The sequence below is a fragment of the Myripristis murdjan genome, chromosome 3 (assembly GCF_902150065.1).
Source record: "Myripristis murdjan chromosome 3, fMyrMur1.1, whole genome shotgun sequence".
Lineage (NCBI taxonomy): Eukaryota > Metazoa > Chordata > Actinopteri > Holocentriformes > Holocentridae > Myripristis > Myripristis murdjan.
In genome coordinates, this window is record NC_043982.1 from 13810504 (window position 1) to 13825367 (window position 14864).

Consider the following 14864-nt stretch of genomic DNA (forward strand, 5'->3'; position numbering starts at 1 on the left):
TCTTCTCTGAGGACCAAGGGGAAACAATCTGAAACTTGAAAAGCTCAGTGCTCTCTGTGCTTAATGTTGTACAATTGCTCCTGTGTATTCTACTATCTGTCTTCCACTCATTGCCAAACGAGTGTTTGAATACCACATTTCTCTTCTCTCTGTCTTTCTGTCTCTCTTCTTCATCATTTTCCTTGTATCTCTGTCTGTCTCCCTTTGCTGCCTATTGTTTTACAGTACAGCGTGCTCGTGTGCTGGGACAGGATAAGGTATTATAGCGTTAGTGGCTAAAGCCCTTAGGGAAAGATGATGAGTCAGGCAAATCTGTGTGTGCATCTGCATGTGTGTGTGTGTGTGCGTGTGTGTGTGTATGTGTGTATCGGTGGGCTACACCTTTCACTCTCATGTGATATTCCTGTGATATTCATACTGAGGGAGTCCCTGAGTGCCACTTGGACACTGTCCTCTTCTTCTGAATCTGCGGAACCACTTGGAAGCAACAACAAATCTTCATCCTGTTTCTATCCTATCAGGACTTCAGTCGTCTGTCCATCTGCTTCTTTGTGCCTGTCTTCTTCTGTCCGCTGTCTCATCCTTACACATCTACAGTGAGACCTCCTTCCTGCTCTGGCTGATCCATCTGAGGAGCACACTTCGTCTGTAACTTCAGGCACCTTTGATTTTTCTTGTTGTTTTCACATTCATTCCTCCCTCCTCCTCACATTTTCTGTGCCATCATGGAGCTTGGTGGCATGTCATCAGTGGTGGCCAACTCTGCCTACCTCTCAGCCCGTGGACGTGGGAGCATTGATATTTCCGCCCAACTAGCTGCCAACCGGGAGAAGAAGTACCATTCCCGCCTCAAGCTGCCACATATCACAGTGTGTGAAGGTCTGAGGGAGACTTTAGACCTTGGTTTCCAAACAGTATGTGTGGAGCAGCCCATTGGCAAGCGTCTTTTCCAGGAATTCCTTGCATCCAATGATGAGTATAAGGGCCCTTGTCATCTGTGGAAGGACATTGGGGAATACAACATGGCTGAGGACAAGGACCGTGCAGAAATAGCAAGCACAATCTTGTCCTGCTACATGGAACCCAATGGCAAGGAATTTTGCCCCTTCCTGCCAGAGAACGGCATCACAAAAGTGAAGGAGAAACACCAGGACGCTGGAGATGACCTTTTTAAAGAGACACTGGACAGTGTGATGGACTTCCTCAAGGAAGTGCCCTACACCGTCTTCCTGGAGAGTATGTACCTCAAGAGGTTTCTGCAGTGGAAGTGGCTGGAGACACAACCTGTGGGAGAGGATTGGTTTCTGGACTTCCGTGTGTTAGGGAAGGGCGGCTTTGGGGAAGTAACTGCCTGCAAGATGAGAGCCACAGGGAAACTGTATGCTTGCAAAAAGCTCAACAAGAAGAGGCTGAAGAAGAGGAAGGGATATGAGGTAAGGGTAGTGAGGCAGCACAGGATTGGTTCTCTCAGTTAAGATCAGCAGTGTAGTAGCTTTGTGCTGTGTGAGTGTGTCGAGTTCATTCTGAAAATAATTCCCAGGAGTAAAGAGAGACCACAGTGTTGTGTGCAGTTCTGTTGCAGAGAGCTGTTGCAGTCATAACCAATAGCAATAGCTAGTAATGCTTGGTGCAGTTAGCCGGAGAGACAAACCCTGTCCTTAAACAGAATGTGTCAGCAGTCCAGTTTATGGATATAACTGTGTAAGACTGTTATTCAGAGATATTATACAATGGGAAAATAGCTGGCATTAAATTTGGCTGACTCACTTTTATGTTTATGGAGGCCATGTGTATGTATGCATATTCATTCTTTCCACACAGTGGTCAGCTAGTGAATGGTGCCTTGTGGCAGACAGCATTACGCACCCTTGGCTTATATGATTAGAGCCATCAGCATTACAATAATTTGAGCTCATTATGAAGTGCCAATCCCACCGTGTTTATAAATGGAGCAGCTCTGGAGTGTCCAAGGAGAATTGAATGGAGGGCAATTGGTCTGTAGATGCTTGAGAAAGATATTTCACTTGTCATCCAAGTGGCTTCATCGGTTCTGACTGACTGGTGGGGATTCCCAGGTATTTAACCTGTCTGGGGTCATTATCTGTTTCATTATCCCACTTAATGACACTGGTTAAATACCTGGGAATCCCCATCAACCAGCCAGAACTGATGAAGAGCAAAACATTTTCATGGATCTACAAACGAGTCCAGTTGTCCATGATTCAACTCTCCTGGATAATCATGACCTAGATGACTAGATGACCTAGATGAGAATCTTCACAGACAGCTTCATTAGTGCAACTTGATGGTGTAACTGAGGCAGGAACATTGTAGTTTATACAATGGCCTGAATCTTATCCCCTTAAATTGTCAGTAATTATGGCATTCTGCATTAGTAACCATTCTTTGAGATAGCATAAATCAAAAACATGGTCAGGTCTTTTGTCCATTCACAGCCTCCTGATACCTCAGCATCATTCAAAATGTGATTTATTGTCATCGCTTGGCCGACCATTTACAGTTGTCTGATCAAGGCCCAAGATCAGGGTCAAGACAGAGTTTTATATTAGTTACTGTGCCAGTTGACAAAATCAAGTGTTAATAAATAAAGTAATGGCCAGATGATGAGTGTATGAACAAATATGTGTTAGTGTCTCTGCTGTTTGTCATGTCTAAAGATATGTTACTTTGTGTGCTTATGCAATTTGTCTACAGCACAAATTGGATTTGCTTCGTATCAGATGCTGTTTTGTTGCATCCACATGCACTGTACTCTGTTATGAATCAAGAACATGAAATTCTGCACCACATCAGATCTGAGCTGCTACAACACCTGCTCTCTCTTCTGCCCTAAAGGGGGCAATGGTTGAGAAGAAGATCCTGTCCATTGTCCACAGTAGATTCATCGTCTCCTTGGCTTATGCCTATCAGTCAGTGAGAGAGATCTGTCTGGTCATGACCATCATGAATGGAGGAGACCTGAGGTTAGATTATACCCTCTTGCATTCACACTCTGACATACTGACCATGCCACCCCCTTTCAACACAAGTCTCTTTATTGATCCGTTTGACCCTTTCTTCCGCTCCAAAAGGTATCACATCTATAATGTGGATGAGGAGAACCCAGGGTTTGAAGAGCCCCGGGCCTGTTTCTATGCTGCTCAGATCATCCAGGGCCTGGAGCACCTCCACCAGAAGAGAATTATCTTTAGAGACCTGAAACCAGAGAATGTGCTACTAGATACTGCAGGTCAGCTGCTGGTATACATTAAAAAGACAACAACAAAAAACAGATCTATTCTCTGCTGTGTGTCCCTAAAGTACAACCTGTAGCCAGTTTTTGTTCTACTTACATTTTCTCACAACAATTTTTTTGGGCAGCAAAAAAATGTATTACTTTTCTTGGTTGCTGGCTACTCAGTAGATTAGTTGGTTACAGTATGTGAGTCAAGACCCTGCAATCAGCTTCATCAATCTGACACACAGTTTTGTAAAAATGCATTGAAAAACCTTATTCTGTATCCCCTTCACTTTCATCTCCTCTCACTTCTAACACAAGGACATCTTTGAGTTATCGTGCTACTCAACATTAATGAGTCAGAGGCGGAGTGTGTGGGCCAACATGCGTATCTGTGACGTGTACAGCACTTGACATTGCGCTGGTGTGTTTGCTCTCACAGGTAATGTCCGTATCTCTGACCTTGGTCTGGCTGTAATGCTGCCTGATGATCAGCCCAAAATCAAAGGCTACGCTGGGACTATAGGTACAGTGCGCAAACTACCATGGAGCAAATTACCCAGTCTTACAGCAAGACCTTTAAGAAAGAGGTGAAAGCCCTACAAGCTACCAGCTACAGTTACACCATAACGCTAAGAGTTGTTTTCACCTGTATGATACCGTAATGTGTAACATCAGAATGATAATCAACATGATTGGCCGAGTGTGCTCAAGCATACAGGGAATTTGACTCTGGTTTATAGTAGCTTCTAGCACTCACATATATTATTAAAAAAAAAAAAATACATAGGAAGAATACATAGAATCCTGGAGGGATGTATATATAATTATACATCTGAGCTTATTACCTTTGTATTGCATGGCTGAGATATTTAACAAGAGGAAGGCCAAATTAGAGATATGTAAGTCTCCCTGGACTGGGACACAGAACTCTATTTAATAATAGGACATACAGAATAATGGGAGGGCGTTATTTAAAAAGTGTCATGTCTACATGCCAAGTGTCCTTTATATGATGGCCTGTGGGAAACAAATCTGTTTTTATGTCTAGTATTGTAGCTTTGCTTTGTATTTAGGTAACATACACACAGTGCATTGTGCTTTAAGTGCTGTTACCTTTCTCCATCAGATATAATCTGAAAGCTTGATTGAAACCACCTCACACAGAGTTTTAATACTTTTTATCATGAATTAGACTTAATTTACTTGATATTAAGTAAAAGTGTCACATATTGGTTTGTTTGTGTGCTACAAATGTTTTTGCAGTCACTTTTTGCAAACTCATTTTGAACTAAAACTTTGTTTCTTTGACAGCTATCAATGGACCAACCACAGGCTAACTTTCCTGAGATTTGGGTGCATACTGCAGTTGGTTATCAGTAAAACAAAATAAATAAATAAAAAATTACTAATAGTAGCAATGCCAGTATAAGCCTATTCTCCACTGTTAACAGAGCAGCTCCAACATTACAGATTACATTCTTTGAATCAGGATTATAGCTTTGGCAGACACTTGTTGAGTTAGTAGTGATGACGATAAACACTGAAAGATCTTTAGACAAGGTGAATTTGGAAGATTTTTTTTTTTTTTTTTTAAGGAATTGCTATGAAATGAGATGTCATGACCTTTTCTCCTTAACCTGCAGGTTTCATGGCACCAGAGCTGCTGAATGGGGAGGAATATGACTACACTGTTGATTATTTCACCCTGGGCGTCACTCTGTACGAGTTCATGGCAGCCAAGGGACCCTTCAGGACTCGCGGGGAGAAGGTCAAGTTATAAGACTTTTTTTTTTAAGTGCCCTTTTCAGTCCCCTTTTTAAGTTGTCATATTTGTTGCCAGCTTTGAATGAGCTTTGTATTTTATACCAGCTACATTTTCTGTTCCTCAAAGTCTTATTGTTCCCTACGTCCCTCTGTCATGTGCCACTTAAACCTGCTTTTGCTAAATCTGTTTGTCAAATGCCTCTTTCATTTGAGGGATTAGGTTTTGCTTAGTTTGATGACTCAACTTTGCCCACTTGTGGCTTTATCCTGATATTAATGGGGTTTTTTTCTAGCTGATTTCTATCTAAAGTGCCTCACAGTACTGTTGTGCATATACTGTAGACATGCCCTGTGTGTGCATAAACAGATACCAGGCATTTACAATAGCGTTGTAAAGCGCAGTGACATGGATATGCATGTTTATTGATCTGAATGGCCTGAATCCAAGCCTGACCTGCTGCAGATGAATGACTCTTGTTCTAGCAGAGCAGTGAATACCTGCACTTGGCTTCTCTGCTTCCCTACTTCTAAAAAATACACTAGTGGATACACTAAAGAAACTTCAAAAAGTTGTATGCCAGGAAATAACCTCCAAGTTGGGACCAATAGGAGCCATAGCCTGGGCATATTCAGAGAGTTTAATTGAAGAATAGAGTGACTTTTGTCTGTGAAACTCCCACCATGTACAAGTGAGGTAGCAGAAATGCGCTGTTTTAGAGAAAGCATTTCTATGAAGGAGGAAGATAATCTCTTGTGTTCACTGGGCGCTTTCCAGGTGGAGAAGAAGGAGGTGAAGAAACGCATTCTGAACGATGCAGTGACGTATCCAGAGAAGTTCAGCGAGGACGCCCGCTCCATCTGCGAGGCTCTGCTCAACAAAGACCCAGACATGCGGGCCGGCTTCAAGGACGGTTCATGTGACGAGCTCAGGTCGCATCCATTCTTCAGCAAAATCAACTGGAGGTTGCTGAACGCAGGTGTGTATGTGTGAGTGTGTGTGTGTGTGTGTGTGTGTGTGCGCGTGTGTGTGTGTGTGTTAAAGACCAAAAAACAGGGTCATCAAGTGGACCATCATACACTTTGACTATTTATGTCACAAACCATGCCACTGTCAGTGTTATGTTCATTTTTATTCCTGTGTGTATACCTCGTTGTGGCTGTGTTTTGGTGATTTTCATACTTTAATATATCATTTGAAGGATTACACAGTTCTCTATGGGTAGTGTAAACTCTGTGCACTTATGAGACCCTTTCAAAACCACTTTGGATAAACTCCAAAATGCACGGTGGTCACGCCAAAACAAAGCCTGTTTTTCTTAGTTGTATCAAGATGAGAGGTATCAAGACAAAGGCGAATTGTCTTAGTTCCTGAAAAGTTTTGGAAATATCAGATTTTCACCCAGTCTTTATGTTTATATTTATTTATACAATCCAATCAAATTCCACAACCATTTGCTTCAATACTTTTTTTTTTTACATACCTTTTTAAATATTTTTACATGCTTTAATTCTATTTTTTACATTCTTTTCATTGCCATCTTTATATCCATTATGTGCTTAGAGTTTTCTTTTTTCCTATGTTTTTGTTACTGTAATGACCTATTTTTCCCCACAAGAATCAGTAAAGTTTGATCTTATGTTAGTAGTAGTCTGACATCAGCAGCGTCCCGGTGAGGTCATGTCATGTACCTGCGACATTCAGGGTTTAGATCCAGGCTGGGATGTTTGTTGCATGTCATCACCCGTCCCTCTCTTCGTCTTTCCTGTCACTTTTCACTGCCTAAGCAGTCAAATTACTGTGGAGAAGAACAACCTGACATTGATAACCTGCTGTGCTCTGTCTCCTCAGGGGTCATTCCTCCTCCTTTCACGCCAGACCCCAGGAGAGTTTATGCCAAGGCCACATACGAGCTCGGGGCCTTCTCCACGGTCAGAGGGATTCAGCTGGAGTACCCAGACAAGTTGTTCTATGACGAGTTTGCCACGGGGAACATGCCCATCCCGTGGCAGGAAGAGATGATTGAGGCAGGGATCTATCGTGAGCTCACAGTTTGGGGCCCCGACGGGACCCTGCCCAAGGACCTGTGCCGTGACTGCATCCCCGAGCCGCCCAAGTCCTCCTTATGCAGCATATCATAAGGTGCTGCTGCTGTGACGACTGCACACAGAGGAACATTTACTGCTGATGGGCGATTTTTTTCATGAACTGTTGGTTTAGTCAAAAGGCAGCAAAGGGGCAGGAAAGGCTGAATGATGCGTCAAGGAGGGGGCTGAGGCACAAGTCTTATAGGTAATGGCGATGAAATTATTTAAAAGGTCTGTTTTACCAGCATTTCAGCCCTCATAAGTACTTTGGTATTTATGTATCCATTTTAAATCTCTTTTGTTTTTCGTTTCATTTTTTTTTTTTTTTTTTTTTTGCTGTTATGCATGTTAGCCACATTTGCACATTTCAGTCTTCTGATTTATCAAAGCCTGCTGATTGCTTTGACATCCTTTCACTGTGAAATCTATTCAGTTCATGTTTACTGACATAGCTTTACTACAGTGTGAACTGCAGTGCTTTTCATTGCATTATCTGATTGCCTGTATCTAACACTGCACTTTTCTTGTTTTTTTGATGTTTAGGAGCAAGAATGTCTAGGGAGTGATTGAGCACACGAGCAGTCAATGAAAGAGTAGTTTGTGTGTATGTGCATGCATGTATTGCACATGTGTTTGTGTGTGCATGTGTGTGGACAAATGGAGCTGATGTGGTTCCTCCACTGTAGATACTGTACTGTAAAGAGTGCAGAACTCATAAATTGGTTATATTTGTCTAACATGTGCAGTGACTGTTGATTTCACTACACACACACACACAAACCACACACACACACACACACACACACACACACACACACATACACACACACAATATCAGCTTTCAAAAGCAGTATCAGTGTGAAAATACTCGTTGGAAAAAAAATATTTTCCCTGCCAATATTTGGTTGAAATTTGGCGTTTTTGTGACCTATTTCTCAAGGTGTTTGTGTCATCAATAAAACTGCCAAATTGCCAAGAGGGTAAAACTGACATGGTCTTTTGTTTATGAAGCATTAAATTATGGACGTATGGACGCATGAATATGACATATCACAGGATGGAACAATATGATCATTTTTGCTGCATCTGTTTGCTTCAGCAGAGCCTGCATTATATCACTAATTTCATAGAAAGCGTAACATAGCTTGTTACAGAAATATTTAGAAGTATGAATAAAAATGTTGACATTTTTTGGTTGTAGATCTATCAAACTGGAAAACGGGATAAATGTTCACTTATATATGTTGATTCCTTATTCTTTTGCTATATTTTTGGTCCACATATATATACGCCACTGTATCACTACATAATGCAGTATAGCCTATCTACGTTATCCACTAGGTCCTACAGTCAAAGGCCCAATATGCTCAACAAGAGGGACTTGCAATTACACTAATGGCCGACAGAGGGCACTAGGGGCCCATACTTGCAGCTGCTCCGTACACACGAGCAGAGCTGCAGCATCATGACCAGGGGTGAGTTTTACCACCGTCTTATCAGCGGAGCACACTCTGGAAGACATTATCTCTGTGGTTTTAACACCTCAGTGGTATCAAGACGAGAGAAGGACTTTACCTTCCTTTTTCCTCTTTAGCAACAACATCACTGGTCCTGACAAATACCCACTTTAAACTGACTCCTCATTTTGGTATTTCTTTTCTGACTGTGATAGCGGACACCTTTATAGTATATAGCTATTGTTCAGTGCTGACAGGACAGGTGAGTGTGTGTGTGTGTGTGTGTGTGTGTGTGTGTGTGTGAGAGAGAGAGAGAGAGAGAGAGAGAGAGAGAGAGAGAGAGAGAGAGAGACAGTTCATTAGTGACGGAGGTGAGTGCTGGAAGCTGACTGGGTCCGGTCTCTCTCTCTCTCTCTCTCTCTCTCTCTCTCTCTCTCTCTCTCTCTCTCTCTCAGCCCTCCGGAGCCTTTAGGAGCGTCAGGGTTGAGAAAAGTTTAGACATCCTGCGCTCGCACTCAAACACCTTGAACTGCTAAAAAAAAAAAAAAAAAAAAAGCACAATGTTTGGATTATAATGAACCTCCTTTAAGTGGCAACTTGGTACGCGTGGCCCGTCAGGACGCGGAGGATGCGGACGCGCTAAATTAACGGGATCAGCCAGTGCATCGATTAAGACACAGAAGATTAACTTGCTTCATCTCATTCACCCTTACCTAATCTCCTTTTAATTCGAGGCAAATTCGTCCAGATTAAGTCGGAATGCAGCAGCCGGCAGCCCAACCCACAACTCCACAGACAGCCACAGAAATACTAGATCCAGCAGGTATGGGATTGTATTAATTTACAACTACTGCTTGTTGTACAGATAAATTACACATTCTGACATTTCACTCTGACAACTGACTGATGTGCAAAACAATTTATTAAACTCTGGTGTGGGAAAGGCCACAAATTTAGTTTCACTGTTACAGCAGCATGGGGTGAGTCATTAACAAAAGAAATATAGGCTACCAAAATATATATATTTTTGTGCCAGAGTGCATGAGATGAGTAGTGCTGCATGTAAGATGTGTGTTGAATGTGTGCTTGATGTGTGCTGGCCGTCCTACCATCCTGAGGACCAAATGTCCTCCAGAGTGAGAGGATTACACCTGTTCCCGCTTTTCTAATTTAAGGCAAGGGGATTTTTGGGTCAAGCTTAGGGTTAGAATAAGTTTCATGTTTAGGCATGTAGCTGAGGGTGTTAAAGTCATGGGACAGGTCCATGTCTGAAGTCCTCACAAGTATCCAGTCACGGCTGTGCTCTCCTCCCTGCTCAGCTGAGTACCTGAAGCGGAGGAAGACAGCCCTGTGGGTGACCGTGGCCCTGCTGTCTCTGTCCATGGTTGTGCTGGCCATCGGGCTGATCTCTGCCACACGCACAGACAATGTGCCTGTTGCTGGTTACTACCCCGGCATCACTGTGAGTGACACTTACTGCACCTCTGCTGCCCATACTCCTGTCCAGGACCTCCATTAGTGGGATCTTTTTTTTTTTTTTTTTTTTTCCTTACAATAGGAATTCACTGTCCCTGCATTAAATCCTGGAGCTGCCTCCTGTCTGTAATCTGAATAGTCTGTTTCTTTAGAGATCAAGTTTGTCATATAGAGTCTGTGATCGTGAAAATCATTGTTTTTTTCATCCCCTCCTCCTTTTGATCTTTTATTCCCTTTCTCTTTATATTCTCTTTTCATCCACCTTGATCTTTTTCTATCTCCAGCTGAGTTTTGGAGCTTTCCTAGGTATTGTTGGCATCCACCTGTTGGAGAACCGCAGACCTATGGTGAGTCAGTTTCCCCAGCAATTACTTTCTAGCAATAGCTCATCATAATAGGGCAGAAAATACACTATAGTTAATATATAATAATAAAATAGTTCACGCAGGACGGTGGTTTCAGCTCATTAAGTAACATATAAGGTGATGTAGCTAATAATATCTGGTGTAATGTAATAATGCATGTTACGATGATAATGGAATAGCTTATCAAAATATATCTATTTTATGTAATGTCATTAATTGTGACAAAATGTACCAAGATTGGACTTTGGGGTGTAAATCAAGATCTGAGCTGACAATGGAAGAGAATAAATATTTTTCCTAAATTCTTTTTGACATTTTCTGGTGTTAACTTGTGATTATGACCTCATAAGGGATGAAAAATACTTTAGCTGATGATGTAATAACATGGACCAAATGTTACATTTGTACTTCTCTGTCAAGATGTTACACTACTTGTTAGCGCTATTGTTGCACCATTAGTTGAAAATAGGTAACAGCGCTTATGATGTAATAACCACTGGTTATAATGAAATAATGTAAATTAATAACAATAACATTTTTATAACCCTTTTAGAGAGACATTTTGGTGTCATATCATCCAGTATTCCCCTGTCTTGTATTTCTTGCATATAACATTTATTGTTACTACAGAAGTGGGGGGTGTATTATTTAGTATCACCTGTGGGTAAATTTCTTTAGTTGATGAGAAATCTAACCCTCCTCATCTACTTTGACCTTGAAAATTTTGTAGGGCAGTATAGTTATCAAGCCTGGATTACCATCTGGACATGCAGGACACAGATAAATGTAGATGCAGATCTAGATAAATTTGTAATTTACTTTATCTACTGTACATTTCTTATTTAATTGCACACTCATACACATTTGCATGCATATTAGTTGGCTGCAGTAGAACATTAGACTGAGGTTCCTTGCAAGATAATCTACTTGGTTTAAGTCTTTCCTAGGTAAAATGTCAGTTAGCAAATGTGCAGTGTCACTTTCACATTAGAAATTTGTTTGTTCAGGGTCCCAGGGTGACCTTTGTCCTCCTGGTTCATATTCTAAAAGTGTGTAATTGTTCTGGGAAAATGGGACGTCCATAACATAAATAAGCAGGTAATGTTACAGACTTTACAGATTCCCTAAACTGTTTATGGGAAATTGCCCCGTCATGAGCAAGAAGCAAATTAGATTAGTGCATACTGGTGTAATGTGCTCGTGGTACTTGTGTCCTGGTCAGTGCACATGACTGGATCTGTGGTCAGGAGAGTGGATGTGATTGGCTCAGGATTTCAATGTCAAGAGAGGAAATTGCTTTAGTATTGGCCAGCTGTTGACAGGGCGTCTTTATTTGAGACAAGGACACTGCTGTAATAACATCCCCTTGTCAAAAGTGGCTCTCTGTGTAGACGAGGGGTTTCCCAAAAATGTTTCCAGTCAAGGACTTCCAAGTAGAGACACTTTAGATCATGGACCCCCATCTCAGAGCCTATCTGAAAAGATTTTTGCTTTCTGGCTAAAGAAAATGGGGAGAGTGAAGCCTCGGGCCAGAGCAGCCATTCTTTACCAGCCTCCACTAATGAAACAGCAAAACTGAATCAGTCCTCTTTCTGCTGGGACCTCATCATAATGTAGACCCCTGGGGGCCCCAGACCCCAGGTTGGGAATCACAGCTTGGGACTCTTCCTCCTTCAATAAGTAGCTGATCTCAGATTAGATATCATGTAAAAATTAGGAGGCAAATCTGCATCTACTAATAACAGCAGAGGTGGAAAGTACATCTACTTGAGCACTAGATTCAAGCATATTTCTTTTCTAGGTACTTAAGTTCTTACTGGAGTATATTCATTTTGTTAGACTTTTATTACACTAAATTTCAGATGTAAATACTGTGTTTTTCACTGCACTACGTGGGTTTGATGGCTGTTGTTACTATACTTTGCAGAATAAACATGCAAAACATGGAATATGATGCATTGTTACAGCTAAAGCCAGTCAACAATATACACAGCAGGTAGTTTTATGACATTAAGATACTAGAACATCTTGTGAAGGAGAACAATAAATTTGTGTCATTATCTTCACTTTGGTACTCCCCTACTCCACCTAAAAATATGGACAACTGTGTTATTAAGTTTTCATGTGACATAAGCAGAGAAATACATAAACGAATGGATATTGTAAACTCAGTTCTTCCATCCTCCCCGATATGGTATAACAATGCTTTCAAAGCGGCGGGGAGTCCATTGGCTAATATGGTATGGTGCAAGCACAATATCACAGAAATTTCTCAAATTGTAGAGAACAGAGAGATCCTGCCTTTGGAGGAACTTATAAAAAGACATAACTTGAATACAAACAGTTTTTTACAGTATTCTCAGTTAAAGTCAATTGTTTCTAGATTTCCTAAAGAATATTTTGATTACAATTATGAGATTGACAAAAAATTTAGGTTTTTATCATTAAACAGAAGAGCAGTCTCAGGACTATATAAACTGCTACTTCATTCCTCTTTAAACCCGAACTCAAAGACGGAGTCTCAATGGGAACTTGACTTAGGGGTCCAATTTACTTCTGAAGAGTGGGGTAACATTTGGCGTAACATTAAAACGACTTCCAAATCAGTCAAAGGTAAAGTAATACAGCTGAAAATTCTTCATAGAGCTTACATTACTCCTTTCAAACTTAAAAAAATAGAGCCAAGTGCCTCAAATCTTTGTTGGCATAAATGTGGACACGTGGGAAATTTAATTCATATGTTATGGCATTGCCCTGCAGTCAAGATATTTTGGACAGAAGTCTGTAAGCTAATTTCAGGGATCATTAATGTAAACATTGCTCCATGCCCATCTGTGTGTCTGTTGGGTCATAGGGTTGCACACTTAAAATCTAGACAAGAAAGGAAGACAGTTGGTTTAGCCTTCTTGGCTGCTAAAAGAATGATTTTGTCGAACTGGAAAATTCACAAGCCAAATTGTTTCTCTATAGAAACATGGATATCTGAGTTTTTTAATCTTCTAGGTATGGAGCGAATGACAGATACATTGAATGATACCAAGTTTAGGTCTGAAACTATTTGGAAGCAGGTGAGGGGGCATATATCATCATCGCCAATGCTGACGTGATTCAGTTTGTTTTGATTGATTGAGTGATTCAGTCTGTTTTGATTGATTGTGAAACTGGGTTGATATGAGAGATGTTTGTATTTGCTGGTGTCCTGATTTTGAAATCGCACCTATCCCTGTATAGGACAGACTCTGACAATGGACTGAATATTTGAATATGAGCGTGCACTGATTTTCCCTTAATGTGGTGTTGTTGTGAATGTGTTAATGTTATTTGTTTGTATTTGTTAAGGTCTGGACCTGTGTGTATTGTGGTTGTGTAGAAAGTGTTAAAATATGAATAAAAAAAAAAAAAAAAAAAAGATACTTGTAACACTGCATCAGTAATTTAGGAACCATAATTCACGAGAGCATTTTACTGCTAATACTATTATACTTTTGTTTCCATATCACTTTGAATGCAAGACTTCTACTTTTAATGGAGTATTTTCCATTATGGTATTTCTACTTTAATGTAAAGAATTTAAATACTTGTTCCCACCACTTCCTCAAAGTAACTTAACACAGTTTTGCGACAGTGGCCCAGTGACACAATAAGTGCGACTGCGAAGTCAGTGCACTGCCAGAAGATGTAGAGCTGCTTGGTGGAGTGAGTATCATGAGTATCATCTTCACAACACATGAAACCCAGCATGAGGCTTAGTTGTCCCGTCTGCAGTGGAAAGTCCTTGCAAGGACTGAACAAGACACAAGTGGCCCAGAAACGTCAGGGGAGGTCAGGGGGAGTCCTTGTTTTCTACCGCTAACTGTGCATGCATCTTTTATACTTTAGCCATCCAATTTTGCTTAGAACAGTGTTCAAGATCCAAATTCTGAGGAAACATTTATGTTGACACTAGACACTAATCTGAGCTAGTGCTGCGACAAATGGATGAGGCAAAATATTTCACTGCCCAAGACTCAGTTCAAGCTCTTGCAAATGACACACCTCTCACTTTTAGTCCAAATTTTCCTATGCAGACCATTTTTATTCCCTCCAAAGAGACTGTTGGCAGTTTTTATACTCTATTTAAACTGTGGGGAAAATAAATAAAATGGTGCGATTCATTCTGAAAGCAGTGGAGGTCTTATTTACCTATAGCTATATACTATAAAGGTGAGTTGTCAGGCATCGATCTGCTGCCAAACAGAGTAAATCTTCTCTCTAGTGACTTTACAGACATTTTACAGGCTCTTAACATAGAAAAAAAATACAGAATAACAGAAAAGAAAACAGAAAAACAGAATATTGGGGTGACAGTGTGATAAATGTGTTGCCTTTGCCTGTCTCCTTGACTGCAGTATATAAGAGCTGTGTGTGTGTGTGTGTGTGTGTGTGTGTGTGTAATGTTAATTTTTCATGAAGTGTCCAGGGTGTCATGTGCTTGGT

General features: G+C 40.9%; 2 protein-coding genes across 3 annotated transcripts in view; both read left to right on the plus strand.

Annotated features, from left to right (window-relative positions):
- Window positions 1-311: 311 nt before the first annotated feature.
- grk1a (G protein-coupled receptor kinase 1 a) lies at window positions 312-7879 on the plus strand. Its single transcript, XM_030081082.1, has 7 exons — window positions 312-1433; window positions 2857-2984; window positions 3093-3250; window positions 3681-3764; window positions 4885-5009; window positions 5781-5982; window positions 6855-7879. The coding sequence occupies exons 1-7, from the start codon at window positions 726-728 to the stop codon at window positions 7142-7144; spliced, it is 1695 nt and encodes a 564-aa protein (XP_029936942.1). The 5' UTR covers window positions 312-725; the 3' UTR covers window positions 7145-7879.
- A 1127-nt stretch (window positions 7880-9006) lies between these two features.
- Window positions 9007-14864, plus strand: part of tmem255b (transmembrane protein 255B) — a 19556-nt gene continuing 13698 nt past the window's right edge. For both annotated transcript variants that reach the window (XM_030081095.1, XM_030081103.1), the window contains exons 1-3: window positions 9007-9370; window positions 9867-10009; window positions 10308-10370. In XM_030081095.1, coding sequence (XP_029936955.1) covers window positions 9307-9370; window positions 9867-10009; window positions 10308-10370 — 270 coding nt within the window. In that variant the 5' untranslated portion in view covers window positions 9007-9306. The remainder of the gene's footprint in view (window positions 9371-9866; window positions 10010-10307; window positions 10371-14864) is intronic.